This window comes from Geospiza fortis, unplaced genomic scaffold (assembly GCF_000277835.1).
Source record: "Geospiza fortis unplaced genomic scaffold, GeoFor_1.0 scaffold85, whole genome shotgun sequence".
Taxonomy (NCBI): Eukaryota; Metazoa; Chordata; class Aves; order Passeriformes; family Thraupidae; genus Geospiza; species Geospiza fortis.
Window position 1 is genome coordinate 2,245,700 of NW_005054358.1, and position 23,630 is coordinate 2,269,329.

Below are 23,630 nucleotides of genomic sequence, written 5' to 3' on the forward strand. Positions count from 1 at the left end.
GCTGATCCTGCTGCCCCTGCAGCACCTCAGCTTGAGTCCCATTTTGTGAAATGCTGGAATTGCTTGGTCTCATGAGCTCTGTGGCTTTTAGATTTGTGGTAGAATGTGTGAAATGCATCCTCAGAGAATCACAGAATGGTTTGGGTTGGAAGGGACCTTAGAGATCATCTGGTTCCATCCTCCCTGCTGAGGACAGGGACAGCTTCCACCAGACCAGGCTGCTCCAAGCCTCATCTAACCTGCCCTTAAACTCTCCTTATATTCCAGATAAGTGCCCCGTGGGGCTCAGAGAGGGGCTGGCCAGGTGTTTGCTGGGGTAAAACTTCCTCTGGAGAACCCCAGGCAGAGACCTGCCCTTCCTCACCCTGAACGTGCCTCACCTGTCCCCACCAGGAGCAGTCTGCACCGAGTTTCCATCCATAATTCAAACCCACAGCTGTTTAAAAATAAAAGAAAGGGAGGAGAGGCTATGAAATCAAAATAAAAACATTAAAAAGAGGTAGAGTCCCTTGGCCAGCCTGTTATTTTTGACAGTGGCAGAGCTTTCCCAGTGCCAGGCAGGCTCATGAATAAAGCAGCTGAGTGAGTTCATGCTAGCTGGGGAAAGAATTAATTTTTTATCAAGAAACCCTGTTAGCATATTTATGTATTGATATATTGGTGCCATAAGCCTTTGGATCAAGGCATAAAAAAGCAGTGGTTTTGCTTTTTCAGCCTCCCCAGCTCTGCAGAAGGGGAGAAACAAAGGGGAAGATTTGCTTCTATTTAAACTTGGCTGAATTAACATTAATATTGCTTGCAACAACTACAGTTAAAATGTGTTCCTACATCTACTGCTATTGTGCAAAATTAAAATGCTGCCAGCTATGAGGATTTTACCCAAAGTCTTCTCGTATTTGTCTTGATTTTATGCATTTGGATGCTTTCAGAGGAAAGCCCAGCTCTGGATTGGTGTATTTGAGGGAATTATATCTCCCTTCACTCTTCTTTGGCACTTTCTGGGTCCTGTCAGAGGAAATAAAAGGTGGGAAATGAGAATTCTGAAGGGGGAGGTGATCTAGGTGTGTGTGAAGGTGAAAAGGAGGGGTGGAGTAGCTCAAAGACCTCAAAGAGAGAGGATCCTCTCCGGAGCGTGGATCTGAGTGTAAATGTGCAGGAGTTTGGGGTCTCCTCACAGAGCTCAGGCTTTGTCAGGGCTGTGGTGTGAGGGGAGGGCAGAGGCCACTGGGGACTCTCTGAGGGCTTTTCCTGCAACTGCTGACCCATCCCAAAGGGCTGCCAGGAAACACTTCCTCTGCTATGGGATGTTTCCTGGTGTCCAAATCCCCACAAATACACACTTACGATGTGCTCTAAGGAGATCAGATCCCAAAAGGCTCCCAGGAAACACTTCCACTGCCATGGGATCTTACTTGGTATCCAACCCCCCACAAAGACACAGTTAGGATGTACTCTCAGAGGAGATCAGATCACAGAACCCCAGAACTGGGTTGGAAAACACCCTTGGACTGGATGATCTCAACCTATGACCTAACACCCCCTTGTCAACGAATCCATGGCCCTGAGTGTCACATCCAGTGTTTTTTAAACACCTCCAGGGACAGTGACTCCATTCCAGGGCTCAATCCCTCATTCAGTGAAGAATTTTTTCCTAATTCCAAGCCTAATCTTCCCCTGGTGCAGCTCAAGGCTGTGTCTCCAGTCTCAAATTGTTGTCTGGACCTCACATGAAGTTTAGAGGCTCCTAAAATCCTGTCCACCCTGCTTCCAGCCATGGAAACCTCCAGCTGAGGGGTTTTCCTCACAGAAGACATAAACAGGTTAAAATCCTAAGAAGTGCTGTTTGGCTCTCAGTCCACTGCAGCTTGCTGGGGGCTCTTCCACTTTAATTCCCTGCCTCTCTGAACAATGGCACTGCTCTGACCCACCTGATCCCACTGAGCCCAGGTGGGGGAAGCTCTGAACCTCAACCCAACCCCATCTTGCTGTACTCAGAGCAGCATTTGGACCAGCCACTAATTTCATTAAAGCCTGTCTGGGTTTGAAAAGCCAGGTGTCTGCTAAGGAAGGCAGGAGCCTCCCCTGAAATGGAAAATGTAAACCCCCTGCCTCTGAATTGTTATAATTTTGAAATGAAGAGGCTCTCAGGCAAAGTTATGGGAATAGGAGTAACAGTTCTTTAATAGGAAAACTAAAAATACAAATGTAAAAGTACAAAACAACACTACCAGAGTCAGACCATGCCCTGCCCCCTGTGTGTCAGGGGTGGCACAGCCCCATCCCATGGGGGCTCAGCCCTCCTGCAGTGCCAGCTGTGCTGCTGCTGGAGCAGGGATCCTGCACAAGGGGGGAGTTTTCCTCTGCAGCTCCAGGGCTGCTGCAGATGGGCCTGGGCTCCCTCTGGCAATGCAGGGCAGCAGAAAGCTGCTCCTCTGGCAATGCAGTGGGCAAAGGCTGCTGGGCTGCTCCAGGCTCAGATTGGATCCAGGTAGGAATGCTTGGCTCCTCCCCTGGGCAGAGCATCTCCCCATGGGATGCTGGAATTGGATCAGCCCTGCAGGGACACTCAGTGGCCATGGACAGCAGAGATCTCCTGGAGGGAGGATTGGCTGTGGGAGAGATAAAGAAAACTGCCCCATGGACAGCAGATAACTGCCTCTGACAGATGGGGACAGAACACACACCCAGCTACACCTGAGACAAGCCCATTCCAGTTTTATCCTTCCCACAGAGCAGCCCAGGCTCTGCCATGTCCCTCCCATGGGTGGCACAGCCCCGGGGTGTCCATGGGGATGTTCCTGTGCCAGCTGAATTTGGCTCTGGAGGGTCAGCAGGCAGCAGCCCCGGCTGCTGAGCCCCTGCAGAGCTGAGCACCAGATGCTCCCAAAAATGGGCTGGAACATCTGAGAGTCAGAATCCAGAGAAACTGGGCTGGATTCGAGCCCAAATGGCATTTCAATGGGATGGGGAAAGGCTTTCTGCAGATCCTGGTGCTCTGTATGGAGCAGCATGTGGGGTCGTGTCGCTGTTGTATTGAGGATGGATGAATAAAGTGACACAGAGGCTCCAAGGTCTCAGAAGGCTAAATGCAATTTTATTAAAAACCACACACTTTTTCTAGACAGTTATGATACAGGTGGACCTGACTGGTCCTTGATAAATATCCCTCACACCATTGGCTAATTAGGCACAACACCCTCTTGTAAACATCTTAGGAGAAAACAACACCAGCTGCCAAGATCAGGAATTGTTTTAATTCCTTCTCTGGACTTTCACAAAACTTCACAGAGCAATGCCTGGGAAAGTTTATCTGACTTTTGTCTCTGACCAGTTTTCAGCATCCACGGGTCAGCACTCGAGAATTGGGATTTCTCTCACTGCTCTGCTGGAGAATGTGGGAGCAGCTCATCTTTCACCTGGCTGTGACCCCATTTCACCTCCTGGCAGGGTGGGGATTGCAGCACAGACCTCCTCAGTGCAGGGCTAGGTGGTGTTTCTGAGTCAGAAAGGCTGCAGAAGATTTAAAAGATGAAAGCCTTTAAAAAAAAAAGGCTTTTTTCTCCTTCTGTTTTCATCGTAAGGCAGGTTCCAGGTGCTCTTGTACATGCTTGAAATAGTTTTGGTTTTATTCTTAGTAATTTCTGTGTTCATTTAAATGTAAGAATAGGAGCAGATAGAAATAAATCACCCGTAAATAGCTTTGCTAATTACCAGAAATGGTGAGGAAGAGAGTTGTGAAAAATCAGACAGAGGGTGAGGAGAGTTCATCTCTCCAAGACAGCTGAGAGTTCTCAATGCAAAAACACTTAACTAAGGGAATATTAGCCTTTAATTGCCCTGGATAAGTCAGGCTGTGCCATTGATTAGATTCAGTGAGTAAATTTAGGTGTGCTCTATTCTGTATTTTGATTAGAAACGTGGTAAAAGCAAATGGTCTGTGGTGTTTGGCTATACCTGTCCAATTAAATCCCGTTATTGACCCCACTCAGGAAACATTTTCATGGCAGCCTCTTAATTGTTTGTCTTTCACATTAAAGGTTATTTTATGTGATGTTCCTTCCCCTCCCAAAGCAGCTCCTGCTCCCTTTGATGGAGCCAGCAGTGGGAGCTGGGGCTGATCTGGTGAGCCCCGAGGCTCCCTGGGGATGGGGAACAAGAGCCAAAAGCAGGCAGAGACCCTGGGGAGGCAGGGAGGGGATGGGGATGGGCTGGGAGAAGGATGCTGGAGCAGACCAAGCTTTTTGGCATTTCCTGGTGATGGGATGGGGCTGGAGCAGAGAGAAGCAACAAGAATAAGAATCCCAGATTGGCTTGGGCTGGAAAAGCTCACCTCATTCCACCTCCACCATGGGCAGGGACACCTCCCACTAGCCCAGGTTGCTCCAAGCCCCATCCAAGCTGGCTTTGGGCACTTCCAGGGATGAGGAAACGTCCCTTGGAGCAGCCCTGGGAAGGAGGGCGATGGCCAGGGCTGCAGGACAGGAGATGAGAGGTGATAAAAGGGCATTTCTGGGCTCCGCAGCACCGTGCAAGCAGCAGTTGGCTGCTTTCAAGCTGATTGTTTCAAAGGGTATTTGGAATGAATTAATAACCAGACACAGTGTTAACAGGGGGAGCGGGGCCTGAGCAGCTCTGTGTGCCTGAGGCACAGAGTGAGGATTAACCCCGGCCCTGCTCTGCTCTTGGACACCTCACAAAGGCCTGGTGCTGGGAAGTGCTGTGTGCTGTGCTGGGGAATGCCCTGTTCTGCAGCTCAGGGCTTTAATCCCCTGCAGGACAGCAGCTTTTGGCTTCTGAGTCTGCTACAGCTGCCAAAATTCCCCCCAGATCCCTGCACCCTGAGGGGTGGCTGTGCTGTCACTGCCTGGGGACACCAGCACTGTGCAGGGAGAAAGGACAGAGCCCCTGGGTGCTCAGAGCCTGTACAGTGATCCCTTAGGATTTGAGCTTTTATATATTTATAACCCTGTAGTTCTTTAGTGTGTAACTCCAAACTCCACACTCAGTGTGAGCTGCTGCTTTCCCATTTTGGGCAGACACAACAATTCCTCTCCAGGCCTGGCAATCAAGGACATCTCACTGCCTCAGGCCCCAGAGATGGAAACAAAAGTGAGTTTGGGGGGAGCAAACCTGGGGTCAATGACTTCATTAGCTGAAGCTGTAATTGGCAGATTAACCCCCAATACGCAAATGGACCAAACTTATAAAAGTGAAAACCTGTGACCCATCATCCATTTTGGGTGTAGCCCCTGGGGGGCTTTGCCTGCCCTAAATGTACCTGAAGGCTCTTTAATAAATATTCCTGCTTTTTATTGCCTTAATTTTGTCTGGCCTCTGGTTTTAGATATCCCAAAAAGGCATCAATAGGGAGAGAACAGAGAAAGGCTGTCCTGTGACACCCAACAGGGACAGCAGCTCCAGGGTGGCCAATGGAGCAGAGTCACCTGGATCAGGCTGGAGAGATGCTTTGGGGATTTAGGAATTGGGTGATGCCTCAGGTTTAGCTTTTCTATTTTTCACATTCTGTGCTACTTTAGTGTGTGGGTCTGAGCTTCACATTAGGGAATGGTGAGCTCTGTGCACAGAGCAGGGAGACAAAACAATTCCTGCTCCAGCTGGGCACCAAGGACAAATAATCCAAATCTCAGCCCAAGAGCACAAACACTGTGGGTTGGGGAGAGAAAAACAAGCAGGATGGGACTGCATGGGCTAAAGCTGGAATGGGACAATGAACTGCAAGATGCAAATGGAGCAGAACTGATCCAAGGGAGAGACCTCGTGCCTGGTTGTGCATTTTGGGACCATTTTGGTTCATCTTGGGTGCAGCCCTGGCTGGGTCTTGTGCTGCCCAAGGTGGATCCATGGAGGCTTTTAATAAATCCCTGTTTTATTCCAGCCTCTGCTCTAGGGCAGCCTGCACAGGGCATCAGGGGTATTTGGGTATTTCAGCCTGCTGGGTGTGCCCTGCTCCAAGTGCCAGGGGTGGGAGCAGCTGGGGGCTGAGCAGAGCTCAGAATTTTAGGAGAGAACACTCCAGGGGTGCAGAGTTTGTGTGGGCTGTAGATGTTTGAGGTGAGATCACTGTGGCCCTGAAAGTGCCCCTGAGCTGCCTCAGTTTCCCTCTGTGCAGCTGTGGGAGCCTTGTGCTGTCACATTTAGGGAATGTGGATCTTTCTATGCCCAGGGCACACCTGGGGCTGGGTGTGGGCACTGCTCAGGGGTGCTTGTGAAGAGCCCCATGGCTGTTTTTAACCAGAAGGCTCAGGAGCAGTGTGAGAGGCCCCTGTGAGCCCCTCCTGAATTTCTGGCTGTAATTCTCCACGTTGTGTTGATTATTTCATTTTTCTTGCCCTCCTGTTACATCTCCATGGGCACAAGTGGCACTGACAGACTGCCAGACGTTACAGCAGTGAAATGTTGTAGCTGGAACATAAAAATTGATCTCTTGGCTCCTCCTGCTTAATGAGCGAGCCTGGAGCTCAGTGGCTCTGTGGATGAAGAGCTCAGGGCAGACAGAGCTGCCTGTGAGACTCTGGGGGCTTTCCCTGGGGAAGGAGTTTGGTTTTCCTGGCAGCAAACAGGTTTTGAGTGGTTAAAGCCTCTCCCTGTGGCAGAGCCAGGGCTGTACCCTGTGCTTGGGCTCCAGCTTGCTTGTGTGAGAAATGAGAGTCACTTCCAGAACATTTAAAAGGTTTATTAAAACCTTATCAAAAATGCAACAGAAGACTGAATAGAGACAATATTACAGCACCAGGAGCAGAGGATTTTTCCCACCATGTGCTCACCCACACAATGGAGGTTTCACCTTTTAACTCTTTAGACCCTCCCAAAGTTCTGTCCATTGACTCCTTCTTGACTGTTCAGTGGTGGAAATCACTTCCTGACATCTTTTTTGGAGGTCAGCTGTTGCCATAGTAATGAGCCAACACCCCCGCCAAATGTCCCAAACCCAGGCAACCCCTGATAACAACACAAGGGGGGTAAAACATAACTATAAATCTATAATACTTCTCCTAACATATATACATGATATTTGCCTTTTAATTGTGATAAAACATAACTACAAATCTATAAAACAAAACCTATAAATCTATAAAACTTCTCTTAACATATGTACATGATATTTGCCTTTTAATTGTGATAAAACGTAACTATAAATCTATAAAACAATAGTAATAAATCTATAATACTTCTCCTAACATATATACACGATATTTGCCTTTTAATTGTGATAAAGCATAACTATAAAGCTATAAAACTTCTTTTAACATATATACAGGATATTTGCCTCTTAATTGTGAGAGTCAACCATGACATTACTCGTCTATCACACTTGGGAGCACTGGGAAAGGTGTTGCACATCCAAAGAGGCTCTGCCTTCTCAGGAGCACTTTGTCACCACTTTGGCCTGGTGTTTGTCACTGTGTCCAAAGGGGAGTTTGTCCTGGATCCTCATGAGCAAGGCAGAGCAAACAGAGCCAGGCCCTACCCTGCCCTGAGCAGGGGGTAACCCAGCAGATGCTCAGGGAAGGGTGGGTAATTGGTTGTATTTCAACACATTTCATTTTTAAGGGCTTTGATCATGGCATGGAAGTGTGGATCTGCTGCCAAGTTTGGGCTTCAAATGGAGAAATAAATGATAAACGATCATTTGGCAGCAGTGAACCCGCTGCACTCCCTTTGCATGTTTCTGTGCTTTTCCCTTCTCCCATCTGTTCCCTCCTCCCCTTGGCTGCTGACAGCATTCCCAGCCTCACAGAACCATGGAATGCCCTGAGCTGGAAGGGACCCTCGAGCCCTCCCTGGATGGGATCTGCTTGCTGCAACCAGAGATGTTTGATTGACCAGATGAGAGCTGAAGAACAGCCCCTAAATATAAAACCCTAAATATAAAATTGCCCCAGACACTTCCCCACTCCTCCTTTTTTCTCTGTTTCCAGACAAATGATGCCACAGGCAACACCTGGAATTGGCTTTACTTCATCCCTCTCATCATCACTGGCTCCTTTTTCCCTCATGTTGGGAAGGAAGCACTGAGGATGAGTTTCCCTGTTTCCTCTGAGCCCATCTGCAGATGTGCAGGGCAGAACAGGGCAAGGAGAGAGCTGAAAGCAAAGAGAGAGAAGAATGGAAAGCCAAACCAGGCAATGAAGAATTGGGGTGGGATATCAGCTATTCCAAAAGCCTTCAAAACCCTAATTGGGCAGCTCAGAGCCATCCCTGCATTTCTGCTCTGGGCTGTTTCTCCTCAGATCCATTTGTCCCTCACCTTGAGCACGGGGGAAGTTGTGGTGAGGTTGCTGAGTGCCCATTCATCTCCTCTGAGTCATTGATCAACTGACACAGCCATTCCTGAGAGGTGTTTGCTATCTGGGGAGATGCTGGTCTCGTGTTTGATCCTGGAGGAAGGATTTGTGCAGACATGCACCCTATTAACAAACCTCGGAGGCACTTACTTGTGTCAGAGCTATAAATGTTATATACAAATTGTGGTATTCACATACTCTTTGAACAGAGAGAGACATAATTCTCTCTCCCAGGATTTTTCCTGAGCAGGGCAGTGAGAAAGCTCAGAGAGAGAAAACAATTCTTATCTCTATTTGCTGCTCCTGTTGTTTGGCACATGTGGAATGTGTTATGGAGATTGTTTAGTGATGAGAGTTTGTTAATTGGACTCTGCTGATGGTTGTTTGGACTGATTGGCCAATTGGGTCAAAGCTGTGTTGTGACTGTGTGGAAAGGGTCAGGGGTTTTTCTTTAGTATAGTACAGTTTAGTAGTATAGTATAGAGTATAGTATGTAGTGTAATATAATCTAACTTAATAAATAATTGTTCAGCCTTCTGAATCATGGATTCAGAGCACATTGTTCCCTGGCTGGGGGCTACCTGCATCAATATATAAATATTATAAACATTATAAATGTTATCACCTGTGAGAAATACTCTGACAGTTTGGGCTTTGCTGTTCATTGGGTGAACAGCAGTGAGGAAGGCAGTGAGAAAGCTCAGAGAGAGAAAACAATTCTTATCTCTGTTTGCTGCGCCTGTTGTTTGGCACATGTGGAATGTGTTATGGAGATTGTTTAGTGAAGAGAGTTTGTTAATTGGACTCTGCTGATGGTTGTTTGGACTGATTGGCCAATTGGGTCAAAGCTGTGTTGTGACTGTGTGGAAAGGGTCAGGGGTTTTTCTTTAGTATAGTATAGTATAGAGTAGAGTATGTAGTGTAATATAATATAGCTTAATAAAGCAATTGTTCATCCTTCTGAATCATTGATTCAGAGCACATTATTCCCTGGCTGGGGCTCCCTGCATTGATATATAAATATTACAAATGTTATCACCTGTGAGAAATACCCTGACAGTTTGGGCGTTGCTGTTCATTGGGTGACTTCTCGTACAGAGACTTTTGAGGTGGCACCAGGTACATGCACAGCTGAGGTAAAACACATTTAAGGTGCTTCCTTTTCTGAGTCCTGCAAGCAAAGTTATTCTTGGAAATATGCTTGGGAACACTGGCCAAAAGCAGCACAGATAATAAGTTAAAGGCACCAATATCAGTTAGAATGAGCACAGTTTTTGCCAGTTGGTGTTTGAGGGCAGTTTTTTGGGGAGGGAGCTGAGCTCAGGGTTCCTGGTTTTCTTTACCCTCTGCAGAAGGACAAGGAGAATGCAAGAATTTCCTCGTATCAGTGCAATCAGTGTTATCACCTGTCAGAAATGCTGTGATGTAGGTTTTGCCTGTTCATCGGGTGACTTCTTACACAGAGACTTTTCAGGTGGCACCAGGTACATGCATGGCTGAGGTAAAGCACATGTAAAGCATTTCCTTCTGTGAATCCTGCAAGTGAAATTACTCTTGGGAATATGATTGGGAAGAGTGATCAGAAAGCATCAGAAAGATAATGAGTTAAAGCACCAATATCAGAATTAATGCTGTTTTTGCCAGGTGGTGTTTGAGCTCTTCTCTGTAGGCTCTGCCTTTGGGCAGGGAGGTGACCTCAGGGTTCCAGTTTTTTTCTTTACCCTCTGCAGGAGGAGGGAGAAGGGTGAGAAGAATGTGTTTAGGTCTTTACTTTCTTTTTTGCTCCCCTTCTCCTTTTCTATCCACCCAACATCAGATCCTCAGATTGCTGCATTCTTCCCGCACAAGAGAGGAATTTGCATTTTCCTCAGCACTGGGATTCTGTCAATGGCCATGTGGCATTTTCCTGTTCAGCACTTCCCCAGAGAACTCTCTCGTGGCTGATGAATGCAGAAACTTTGTCATAAACTGCACCACCCTCCCCTCCTCTGCCTCATCTGCCACTGCTGCCTGCTCAGGGTGGGTTTGGCTGGCAGCAGCCCGAGGTGCTGAGTGAGCGGATGTGGAATTCCACCATTCCAGAGATCCTGGGTTTCTTGCAGACTCCTTGTCTGGGTGTGAGCAGATTCTGGGCTGACCTGCAGCCTGGCTTTAGGGAAGGCTGTGGTTCCCTGCTGGAGTGGCTCTGTTCAGGTGGAAATGAGATGCTGGGAGTTAGAGCTGAGCTGGGGAGGGAGGAGGCTGCAGCAGGGAGCCTGCACAGCGTTAGGCCACCTAAAAATGGGGTTTGGTCCTGCAGCATGGTCAGCCTGGACTGAGGAATTGTTTAGGTTGGAAAAGGCTTTTAGGGTGATCATTCCCCCAGCACTGACCCATGTCCCCTACGCTGCTTTTAAATCCCTTCAGGAATGGGACTCCACCACTGCCCTGGGTAGCTGTGCCAGGGCTGGGCAGCATTTCCATGAAGGAATTTTCCCTAATGTCCAATCTAAACCTCCCCTGGCCCAACCTGAGCCATCCCCCCTCCTCCTGTCCCTGCTCCCTGGAGCACAGCTCGACCCCCCTGGCTGTCCCCTCCTGTCAGGGGCTGTGCAGAGACACAAGGGCCCCCCTGAGCCTCCTTTGCTCCAGGCTGAGCCCCTTCCCAGCTCCCTCAGCCTCTCCTGGGGATCCATTCCCTTCCCTGGACACCCTCCAGCCCCTCAAGGTCCTCCTTGAGGAGCCCAGGACTGGAGACAGGATTTGAGGTGCCCCAGCACGGGGGTGGTCACTGCTCTGGTCCTGCTGGACACACCATGGTGGGACAGCCCAGGTGCCATTGGCCTCTTGCCTACCAGGGCACACCTGTGCTCATGTCCAGCCACTGTTACAGCACCCCAGGGCCTTTCCCAGCTTTCCAGCCCCAGCCTGAAGCTGTGACCCAAGGACAGGACCCTTGTTGACCCTCAACCCATGGTGTGACCCTCTGCAGGACTGCTGCCCTCCAGCACATGCATGTCCCACCCAGCCTGGTGCCACCTGTGAACTCCATCCCCTCATCAGGTCATTGACAGAGATAGCAGAGGGATCTCCCCACTAGAGCTGAGGAAAACCCATGGTGTGGATGTTGGGACAATCAGTTCATTGGCTGGAATTTTAGCTGCTGAACACAGCAGGACTGACCAGGACATCAGTGGTGGGCACTCCTGTGGAATTCCAAGGGGAATCTCCTCTGCCCTGCAGGTTCTGGGTGGTTTTTTCTCTCCAAGGTGAAATAACTCTTGTGTTTGTCTCTCCCTTTTCCCCATTTGTTTCCAGACAAACGACGCTGCAGGAAACACCTGGAATTGGCTTTACTTCATCCCTCTCATCATCATTGGCTCTTTCTTCATGCTCAACTTGGTGCTGGGCGTCCTATCAGGGTAAGGCACTCTGAATTTCTGTCCCCACCTGGGTATTAAAAGGGAAGATGTGTTGATTTTAGGGGAATATTACTGAGGGAGATGGGTGACACATCCTGCTGTGTCCCCTTCCCACATATCCCACCCTGTCCTCTCCTTGCAGGGGGATATTTCTGTACAGCCCTAGGGTGGGGGGACAGGCTGGTGAAAAACCCTGAGCTGCGATGATTCTGAATCCAGACCCAGGAGTGAAATAAACTTTTGTGGGGAATTAGACTGATTTGGGGCAGTGCAGCCAACACTTCTGTGCTGCCTTGAACTGCCATCAGGTGCCAATAAAATGCTGGAGTTGGACATGGAAATGTGGATAATGCTACTGATGCAGCCTGGGGAAAGGGGAAGCTCAAACTCAAGGCAATTAAAAGATCTCAGGTTTGGGATTTTTTTGGTGGGTTTTTTTTTTTTTTTTGTTTTCTTGTGTTTGATTTTTTTTGTTGACTTGTTTTGTTTGTTTGATCTCTGCCTGCTTGAGCCAATATCTGGATTTTGGGGACATGCTGATGATCCCTTGATGTTCAAACCCCAGGAGTTCACCAGGGATTTGGTGTTTGTTGCAGCTGAGGTTTGGGTTTGGACCTTTGCAGGAATCAAGGTGCCAACTCTGAAGCTGGAACATTCCCAGCATCTGGGTAGATGCGACCTGGAATTAACACACCCAGGACTATAAAGCTCTCAGACTTTGGCACCTCATTCTGCACTGAGTTTCTCCTTAGATCATGCAGGCAATGGAGATCATAGAAATGTATTAAAATCTGGATTTTTTTCCTGCCTCTTGGCAGCAAGGGAAGAAAAAATGAGTTGTTGCTGCTGTGTGGTAAAAGCCCTTCAGTGCTGCACCTTTCTTCTTCTTTTTTTGAGTGGCTGGAGAAAGGAAAGTGTTTTCCAAAGAACATATCAATACCGATTTGTATTATTTAGTTATTATTTTCCTGCTCAAAGCACAGGCTGTGGGCAGCAGTGCAGTGGTGTTTGAGGAGGGGAGAGGGCTGTGGGTGAGGCTGTGTCACACCCTTCAGTGCAGGAATAATAACCATGATCAATAACTGATCAAATCCATTTATAACTGATTGATAACTGATCAAATCCATTTATAACTGATCAATAACTGGTCAAATCCATTTGTAACCGATCCATAACTGACCAAAGCCATTTATAATTTATCAAATCCATTTATAGGCCATCCTGGTGTATCAGAGGCTTTGTCTGATGGCTGATTTTCAGGGATTACCCCAGCAGGGCTGAGTTTGGTTCATTAGGTGCCTCATCTCCCTCGTTCCACAGTGGGATTTAAACCAACTCAAAATCCTGCAGGCTGCTGTTCCTTTGTGCTGGAATCAAAGGGGTTTAGTGAGCAGGAGCTGGAGACCTCTGTCTGACTCTCCTGAAAGCCTCTTGTTGCTTGGGGCAAAATATGAATATTATATAAATGTGTATCTCCTCATAAAAACACAGCTCTGTGCAGGATTCCCTTTGTTAGTGGTGAGGATCAGAAAATCTTCCTCACAGAAGGGAGCCTTTAATTTCTGTTTCACAGAGTGGTTTGACGTCCTTGCCTGGAATAATTCCTGGGGAGAGGCTGAGGAAATAAACATCACAGCACAGGTGTGGAGCACAGGGCTCCTGGTGGGCTTGGAGCTGCTGAGCAGGGAAGGAAAAAGGTATAAAATGTATAAAAATCCTTCCCAGTGAGGGTGGGGAGGCCCAGAGCAGCTGTGGCTGCCCCTTGGCAGTGCCCAAGGCCAGGCTGGACAGGGCTGGGAGCAGCCTGGGACAGTGAAGGTGTCCCTGCCATGGCAGGGGTGGGATGGGATGAGCTTTAAAGTTGTTTTCAACCCAGACCATCCCATGATGCTATATCCAAATGGAGGAGTGATAGATGACATGAAAAAAAAGGAAAGCCCCTCAGAAAGCAGAGACTGTTGTCAATGTGCTCTGCAGCCAAAAGGCCAGACAGCACCATGGAAAAAAAAGGGGAAAAAAAAAGAAATTTAATTTGGAGTTACTTGCCTCCTGGGTTTCTGCATGGAGAAAGCCATGGAGAAGTTGACTTCCATAGGATAGAGCTTCACTCAAGGACACGAAGCCATCATATCCCAGGGACAGCATCAGCTCCTGCTCCTGCTCCAAGCCCTGTCCAACCTTGCCTAAATAAAAAATGACAACAAATTATTGAGCTTCCTTCTAAATTGTGCAGAGTTTTGCCATAAATCTTGATGGAATTTTCTGCTTTTCTGGAATTTGGGAATCCATATCAACACTGAACAGATACCAGTTATGAATGGGTTTGGCTCCTGGGTCTGCCTGTTTGAGGAAATCTTGGAAAACTGACCCCACTGGGATGCCCAGAATCACCTGCTCCCAAAATGCAACAAGAGATGAAACCTGTGTTGAAATAAAGAGCAAACAACCTTCCCTCTCTGCTGATTCTTCTTCCTGTGGAATCACGGGACAGGATCAGAGGAAATGGCCTCAAGTTGTGCCAGGGGAGGCTTGGGTTGGATGTAAGAACAGTTTTTTTCATGGAAAGGCTTGGGGAACATTGGAATGGGCTACCCAGGGTGTCAGCATTCCTGGAAATGTTCAAAAAATATGTGGAGATGGCACTTGGGGCCATGGCTGATGGTTGGATTTGCTGATTTTAGAGACCTTTTCCAACCTGAAGGATTCCATGATTCTGTAGCAGCAGCAAAGGCAGGGAAGTGATGGGAATTGTGGAAGTTTGGAAAAGACAGAATACAGAAATGAGCCCAAGTGTTGGGCCCCAGCTGATTCCTGGTGGATGCTGGGCTGGACCTGCTCACCCCAGTGCCAAAGGTGGGGCTCTGACTGGGGCAACTGGGATCAGCTCCTCCTTGCCAGGCTGCATTGCACTGGAAAATACAGAATTTGTATCACAGGAATGCAGGAAATACAGGGAATTCTGTGTTGTTTTCCAGGGGGATTGAGATTTCCTGGAGTGGTGCAGTGGTCAAGGGAACTGTGATCGAAGCAGCTCCTGAAATCCAGGAAGTTTGGTTGGATTTTATGGAATATCTGGGGCTCTCCAGCAGGACTCAGCATCCTCTGGAGCAGTGGTTTTGTGTCCCTCATGGGGGATTTTCCTCCCTGCTCCTTACTTTGTAACCCCCCTCCCCTTTCTATTTTCCTTCCCTGGTGCTTGATTCTTCTGTGAAGCAAGAAAACTCAGCAGCCCTGCAGAACCCAATAGAGCAGAAAAATACAGATTATTTCCTTCTGCAGAGCTTTTGCTGAGTGTCACAGCTGATTTGGGAGCTCAGGACTGCACAGGGCCAGGAGAGCAGGAGCAGGAGAAATTCCTCTCCCTTTTGATACCAATAACATCCAGGAGCTCATTTCCTTCTTCTTGTGACCTGTGGAATTCTGGAATTCAGAGCATGGCTGTGTTCTGCCCATCCATGTGCTGGGAATTGTGCTGGGGTGTCTCCCCAGTCACAGACACACACACAAGAAAGGAGAAAATATAAATTATAAAAGTAAATAATTGAAAACTAGGTGAAATTAGAAGATTTGACACCTGCTTCAAGTTTTGCTGGCCCATCCCTCCAGGCCCTTGGGTGATGCTATCCCTGTTTCAAAAGCTGGGGTACCTTACTTTCCAAAAATTGAGGTGGCATTTTCTAAGAGTGGAACAACTGCAATGGTGAAAATATTTAGGAATTTGTGTCCATAATGTATTTCCCTTGGAACATTTTTCTGTGCTGACTGCAGTGGAAGGTTAACTTTATTAAATAATTTGTAAAGTCTTTGTTTGTGATCTAGGTAGCAATACAGGGGAATACAACAAAAAACAAAACCAAAAACAAACAAACAAACAAAAAAGATTGGTTGCCTCTGGTGGCACCACGAGATTGTTCTGACTGCAAACCATGGCAGGAGGTGCTGACCTCAGCTGCCCTCCTGCATCCCTCAAACACAGGCTCATTTGCTGCTTGGGATGTCACAGCTTCCCTTCTGGCCACAAAACGCCCTGGGATGATCCCCATGAATTTTTTATTGAGCTCTGCCCATGGTTTGCAGCCAGCAGGGAAAAACCCCCACATGCAGTTGAGAAGTGCTATCCCACAATGAATATTTTTCTGATTTAATTCTGGTTTATTGCCCTGTGCCCCCAACGGCTGGGCACCTCAACCCCAACTCCTTCCCCATCCCATCCCCATCCCAACCCCTGTGGCAGCAGCTCTCTGGCCACAGAGAGCAGCACAACTTTCCCAGACCTTTCTGGGAAAGGCTGTGAGAAGATCAGAAAAAAGAAAGAGAAACAATTCTTATCTTAACCTGCTGCACCTGTTGTTGTGCACATGTGGAATGTGTTATGGAGATTTGTTCACTAAAGGTTGGTTTCTTAATTAGCCAGTGGTGGTGGTGTTTTAAGTAAAGGACCAATTAAAGTCCTCCTGTAAAAACAAGGGTATAAAAGTATGGGTTTCTTAAAAAAGATTATTAATAGCATTCTGAAATACATTAAAACTATGTCAATTGTTGCCTGGCCAAGGATCCACTGCCCTGACATACCCCAACACCAACCCCATCCTCAACCCCAACCTAACTCCAACCTCATCCCCATCCCATCCCCAACTCAATCCCCAACTCAATCCCCAAAAAGCAGCCCAACCCCATACCAACCCTTTCCCATCCCATACCGTCCCATCCCATTCCCACTTTGTTTTCCCAGTGTTCCCTCCCTCAGCAGCCCCTTCAATGCTGTTTTTCTCCTCTTGCTGCTGTTCCCCTCCCAGCTCCCAGCATTTCCCACAGCCTGCTGGGATTATGGGGTTTCCTACAGCTCGGGTATTAATTTTGCCTGCTAATGAGCTGCATGATGCCACACAATACATTGCTGAGCTGTTTTGATGCTTTGGATTACACAATGCAAAGAGGATAAACGTTATCCTGGGATGCTGGGAGGAAGATGATTGAACTTATTTCAAGGCTAAGTGCTTTTTGGCACGGACCCAGGCTGGGGGAGCACTGAGGGTGGCGAGACAGCCGGAATTCTGGCCAGAGAGGCCACGCTCCCAGAGTGATGCATTGGGATCCTGGGAGTCTGTGCCTCTGGAGTGTGAAAAATGCTGCTTGTCATGTCCTCAAATATTTATGGTGAAGCCTGAGGTATTTCCAGCCCAGGCAGTGCAGAGTGATGGTTGCTGCCAGGGTTTACTCATCTGGCTGTGAGAGCCGAACTGGAGCCACTCCGTGAGGCTGGGGCTGTGCTGTCCCCAGAACTGCTCAGTCCTGGGTGTGCCACACCTCTGTTTTGTGGGATCACCTGGGGCAGGTGTCACAGACATTTCCTTTATGATGTGGCCTCAGAAACAAATGTAAACAATAGGTTATCTGCTGCTGTGGAATGCAACAGGTCTGTCTGGATTGGCCCAGATTGGATGTTTAGAAATAATGGCCAATCCAGAACTGAGAGCTCTCTCGGACTGTGTCCGAGAGAGCAAGGTTTATTATCATACTTTACTTTTCTGTTCTTAGATTAGGTAGCTAGCAGGTTCTGGAAACTCTCCTTTCCTTTTCTTTTTAGTATAGTTTAAATAGATGTATATATCATAAAATAATAAATCAAGCCTTCTGATCATGGAGTCAGATCTACGTCTCTTCCTTCATCCCAAAAACCCTTGTGACCACTCTCACAGGCAGGTAATGCCTTTTTCAGGCTACTTAAACCAGAGGCCAGACAAAATAAAGGGAATAAAAAGCAGTTATATTTATTGAAGGGCCTTCAGGTAGATTTAGGGCAGACAAACCCCTCCAGGGCCTACACCCAAAATGGATGATGGGTCATGGGTTTCACACTTTTATAATTTTGGTCCATTTGCATATTGGGGGTTAATCTGCCAATTACAGCTTCAGCTAATGAAGTCATTCACCCCAAGTTTGCTCCCCCCAAACTCACTTTTGTTCCCATCTCTGGGGCCTGAGGCAGTGAGGTGTCCTTGATTGCCAGGCCTGGAGAGGAATTGTTGTGTCTGCCCCAAATGGGAAAGCAGCAGCTCACACTGAGTGTGGAGTTTGGAGTTACACACTAAAGAACTGCAGGGTTACAATAAATGGAAAATATAAAAGCTGAAATCCTAGGGGATCACAGGGACCCTGGGGAGATGTTTGGAATCGGTGCAGCAGCTCTGTGCAAGTGAGAGCCTGGCAGGGGTGGCACCTCAAGGGGACAATGGGCAGGGAAAAAGGGACAGGGAAAAAGGGGTTTAATTCTTCTTCTCACCCTTTTCTGAGCAGTCTGGAGCCTGGGTGCTTGATCCCACAATACACCCTCCGCGTGCTGTGCTCCAGGCTCCCTGGGGGATCTCTGTGTCTCTGGTGTCCCGGGGCCTCTGAGGTTTTTGTGGTGTTGGAGCAGCTCCTTGGGAACCCCATCCCCACCTCCCTGACCCCAGCTGCTTGCTCTGCTGAATTTCATGACAAGTTTTCCCATCCTGAGGACTTTTGCCAGACTGAGATCATAAAACCTCTGCCTGCAAGACGTGCAGAGGCTGGAGGAGAGTGGTGCTGATTAATTTGTCACAATGGCAAAGTGTTCTTGTGTCCTCCTTCCCCTCATTACAGAGACAATCCTTCATTTGTTCCCAGAGCATTGGTACCTGCTGTGATCTGACTTTGCCTGGTGTTAATTATTTGCAGCAGAAGAGCTGCATCATGGAAAGAGATGAGATTCTGGCTTCCTCCTTGCTTTTAGTCTGTTCCAAGGCTGTGCTTAAAAGGGAGGGGAAAGAGAAGAAAAAAGCAGAATTCTTTTTTCCCTTTTTCTTTGCTCATCACCCTTTTTAACAAAGCCATCATTGCAAACATGAAATGAGGGAGAAATTTTTCTTTCCTGGTTTCTTGCTGGAGGGACAGAGAGCAGTGACTGATCCTACTGAATGTGGGTCCTTTGCTCCTTCTGTGATTTTGGTTAGTCCAGGAGAGCTGCACTTCCTTTATTTGCCCTTCTCTTGAGCCACAATGGAAATCAAAGCCTGGAATACAAAAATGATATAGAAGAGACCTAAATTTGAATTTCATGGGGCCTCTGCTTTGTCCTGGGAGTGGAAACTTGAACAGAACCGGAGGTTCATCCTGCAATTGCAGCAGGCTGAGGCGAGGAGATAAATGGGGCTTTTGAACTCCTTTTTCTCCTTTTGTCAGTGCCTCCTTCCAGCCAGGTTTGCCCAGCTGTGGCACTTGCAGTTTTCAAATCAGATTTGGGGGAATCAAAATCAAATTGGCACAAGCTGAATGGACAGACAAAGGAAAGGAGGGAGGAAGATGGATTGAAGGCTTCACCTCTGTGCTGTTCCCTTCTCTCCCCAGAAATACAGAATATTTCCCATCTCTGGCCTGCCTTTGAAGCTCTTGTTGCAGTGATTAAAGAGACTCTGAAGCCTGACTGTGTGCTCAGAGATCATTCTCTCCAGATACTCCCATCCCTTATCAGCTGCTGGAGGAGAGCTGAGATTTCCCCTCTTTAGAGCAATGAGGAGGGAGCAGGAGCAGCTCTCCCTGTGCAGGATTGATAGATCCAGTGCTTATTCCTCAGCACTGGACATTGGGATGGGTTAGGCAGCTCTTTGGGCTCAGGCTGGACCTTTCCCAGTGGGATCCTGGCTGGCTGCAGCTCCAGGTGAAATAGAAACAAAAATCTGTTTCTTGGGGTGGGTGGGGAGCCACAGAGCTTTGTCAGCTCAGGCCTCTGGGCTTTCCTTCTTTAATGAACTCTGACTTTTCAGCAAACTGCAGTAAAACTTATCTCAGATGTGCCAACTGTCACCAGCACAAAGGAATTCTAAAAAAATTCTCGCTTTTCAGGTGAATCCATTGTTTGGTTTCCTCTCATTCCAGCAGTTTTCGGTGTGCTCTCCCTGTGCCCTATGGATGGGTTTCCTTTCACCTCCCTCAGGTTTTTCCCTGCCCAAATGAGGTGCATGTCCATGCTTTTCCTTCTTGTCCCATGGGGCCTTTCCAATCAAGATGCTTTGCCTATATTCAATGGTGACCTGGTCCTGATTTTTAGGACTGTTTGAAACCAGTGATTTAACAATACACCACATTCATCTCTAGTCATGTTTTCAGAGCAGTAAGTCAGAGGCATCAAATTATTTTTAGTTTTGCCTGCAGATTTCTGAGGATTTTGTCTGTGGATGAGAATAATCAAAGTCAGCTCATCCTGAACTTTTCCTGATCCTTGCTGTGGTAAAGAACTGATGTTATGGGGAAGAAATCCATGTTTTTACTGCTCTCCTGTCATTCTCTTTGCAGCCCTTGTGGGTGCAAAGTGCCAGCTAAGATTTGTCCTCTTGGGTTTGCATCTTCCCAGCTCTGGGTCATGCCCAGGCAGCTGGAAATTGCACTGCTTTTCTATTCAGATTTTTCTTCCCCAAGCCAAGTTTCTAACTTCTAACAGTGTATTTCTATCTCACCAACATCCTCCCAGCTTTGTGTGCCCCAGGGAATAAATCTCTCCTTCCTCTCCCCCATCCCTTCCCCTTGTCCCTTGCCTCCTGCTGCTGCTGCGGCTACTTCAGCCTCTGCTGTGGTTGCCTTTCTTCCTCTCCTTCTGGAGTTTCAGTGAGAAACTCCAAAGGTTGGTGCCTTTGGGGTGCCTTGTCCCTGATCTGATGCCCAGGGCTGCATTCCACCAGGCTGGACTGGCTGTCCCTGTGTCTCCTGAGGTGTCACTGTCATCCATTGCTTTATCAATCCTTATTATTCCAGGCTTCCCCATGGCTCCTTGTGGTCACCAATGGTTGTGGTGTTGTGAGAGTCCCCAGGATGAGGTGAGAGATGAGAATTGACTCCCAGTTCTCAGAAGGCTGATTATTATATTATATATCATATCACATTATATTACATTATATGAAAATTATATACTAAAACTATATTAAAGAAAGAGAAAGGAGTAATCAGAAGGCCAGACAAGAATGATAATTAAAACCTGTGACTGACCAGAGTCTGACACAGCTGAACTGGGATTGGTCATTAAGTAAAAACAATCCACATAAGACCAATCAAAGATGCACCTGTTGGGAAGCAACCTCCAGACCACATTCCAAGCAATCAGATAATTATTCTTTACATTTCTTTTCTGAGGTTTCTCAGCTTCTCAGGAGAAAAATCTTGGCAAAGGGATTTTTCAGAAAATATCAAGGTGACAGCTCCTGAGGCGCCACCTGCAAACCATTGCTTTATGGAATCCTTGTTCCTCCAGGCAGACCTGGCTGTCCCCATGGCTCCTGAGGTGCCACCTGCCATCCATTGCTTTATCAATCCTTGTTTCTCCAGGTGTTGCAATGTATTTGCAAGGGTCGGGCCATAGTGGGCACCAGCCAGCCTGCTTCTGTTTGTTATCAAAGCCTCAGGAATTCATCAAGGCTGCTGGAACATAAATTGTGCTAAATTAAGAAAGAAGAGGCTGAAAAACTGTCTACCAAGACAGCAAGAACTGGATAACAGAGGGCTGTGAAACACCTGGACTGTAACCAATCACATACTCTGAGAAATGGAGGCAGAAAATGAATGAGCAAGACAAAGGCACCAATGAAGAAGTGTGTACTTAGTAGTTTGTAGAATCTATAAAAATGTGTGTAATGTAAACAATAAATGGCTTCTGCTTTTGGTCAGAAGTTCAGGAGTCCTGGATTTAGTGGTCAGTTGTCCAGGAGTCCTGGATTTCCCACATCCAGGCAGGACTGGCTGTCCCCATGGCCCCTAAGGTGTCACTGCCATTCAATGCTTTATCAATCCTTGTTTCTCCAGCCAGGGCTGGCTGTCCCCGTGTCTCCTGAGGTGTCATTTGCCACCCACGCCCAACTTTATGCATTCCTTGGATGTACTCGGGCTGGAGACCAAGCCAGTCCTAAAACTCATTGGATTTTTTTTTTAATGTTAATTTGAAGACTTGACATTCCAAAAGTTCTTCTCAGCTGCTTTCCAGGAGTGACTGGCAGAGTCTTTCCAAGATCTGCTGCTTTCTCAGCAGCACTTCAGCTCCGGGGATGGCGGCTGCTCTGCTGTGTAGAGTCTGAGATTTCCTGAGATCTGAACGTGGGATCCTTCTCAATGAGGAGCTAATTACCTGTGCTGTAATTACGAGTCGCTAATCACCAGCACTATTAGCGCAGGGATGACAGCGGTGCTGTCTCATCTCTCTCAGCCTCTTCCCCGCCTGTGGGAAGAGTTTCTGGCTGATTTCTGAGCAGCAAACCCGAATTGCAGAGGTTTGAGGATGCCATCAGTCTTGCCCTGCCACTGCCCTGGGCGTGTGCCATGCAAGCCAAAGCAGAAGGAGAATTTAGGATGCTCCATCCCAGCTCTCTGCTGTCACACAGCAAAGTTAATCACACACTCAGGGGATGAAGATTGTGGGTTGTTGATTTTTATCCCTCTTTGGTGTGACAGGATTTTTAATTTAAGGCCAACGTGGATGAAGCAGTTACAAGAATTTCATTAGTTTATTAAGTTTACTGACCCTGGCGGTTATTGAGGAGCTGCCTCTGTCTCTTGTGTGGCTGGGGGGGCTCTGGAATTGCCCTGGAGTGGCTGTCTCAGTGCATATTTCACAGCGAGATTGATTTCCCTCCTCCACCCACCAAGGTGGAAAGCAGCAGCCATCCATTTCCTGGTGACGTTAAGCACCAGCCACTCTCCAGGAGAAAAATGTGACACGAGGAGCCTGACTGGATGTGGCTTCCATGATGGATGCACTGCCTTGGAATCCTGCTTGGTCCTGCTGTCTCTGCAATCAGCTACAAGGTGGGCAGGGGCACCTTCCACCATCCCAGGCTGTTCCCAACCCATCCTGGCCTTGGCACTGCCAGGGATCCAGGGCAGCCACAGCTGCTCTGTGCCAAGACCTCTCCACCCTCACAAAAAACATCATTACATATTCCAGAACTGGCCAAAGGGTGGAAAACCAGCTCTGAAAAAAAAAATCCTGGAGGTAAAACTGGGCAGGAAGCAGCAAATTCCTGCTCAGGTTTTTCCTTTCTGGTGATTTGGGAGATTTTTGCAAGTCAATGGCATAAATGGGAATTATGCTGAATAAAAGAGGAAACCTATTTACTGCTCCCAACCCTTCCCATGGGGCTCTCTGTATTTTCATTTGGAGCTGGCAGGGAAACTTCAGTTGAAATATTTTTAGATGAAATACAGCATTTTGATATCATTCCCCTCCTTTCTTTGGATGTGTTCTGAAATCTGTTGAAGAGCTCTCAAAGGGAAATTCTGGGAGTTTTCTAGTTGCAGCAAATGGGGAATATTTCAGTTCCTCAATGGTGATGGACATAGTGGAAGAGACACAGATCATTATTATTTCATTTCATGTAGAAAACCCTCTTTTTAACAAGTCCCAGCTTCACCAAACCTCTCTGCCATATCCTGAAATGAGAAAGAACAAGTGGAGCTTCTTTCACCAGGAAGATCCTAAATCAAGACCCTCCAGTCTTGAACCTGATTGTGCAGCAGCTCTGGAGCATTCAGGAGGAATTTCATGGGCAGGGACCCAAGGAATTGCCTTCTCCTGGAAGTGACATTCCCTAATTCTACAGCAAAGCCTGGACAAGGCAGTGACCCACAGGAACCTCAGGAGGTTCCAGCAGTGCTGGAGCTGCCCCTGGGTCAGGAGAAGCCCCAGGACCAACCCAGGCTGGGCCGAGCAGCTGGAGCAGCCCTGGAGAGGGAGCTGGGGGTGCTGGGGGTGAGAGCTGGAGCTGCCCCAGCCCTGAGCCCTGGGCTGAGCCAGCGTGGGCAGCAGGGCAGGGGGATTGTGCCCCTGTGCCCTGGGCTCAGGTGAGACCCCACCTGCAGAGCTGCCCCAGCCCTGGCCCAGCACAGGGAGGAGCTGGAGCTGCTGCAGAGATCCAGAGGAGGC

At 47.9% G+C, this 23,630-nt stretch overlaps 1 protein-coding gene across 5 annotated transcripts in view; it reads left to right on the plus strand.

The window, feature by feature from the left end:
* CACNA1B (calcium voltage-gated channel subunit alpha1 B) overlaps positions 1-23,630 on the plus strand; it is a 330,258-nt gene that overhangs the window by 144,386 nt on the left and 162,242 nt on the right. For all 5 annotated transcript variants that reach the window (XM_031059209.1, XM_031059210.1, XM_031059211.1 and 2 more), the window contains exon 7: positions 11,604-11,707. In XM_031059209.1, coding sequence (XP_030915069.1) covers positions 11,604-11,707 — 104 coding nt within the window. The remainder of the gene's footprint in view (positions 1-11,603; positions 11,708-23,630) is intronic.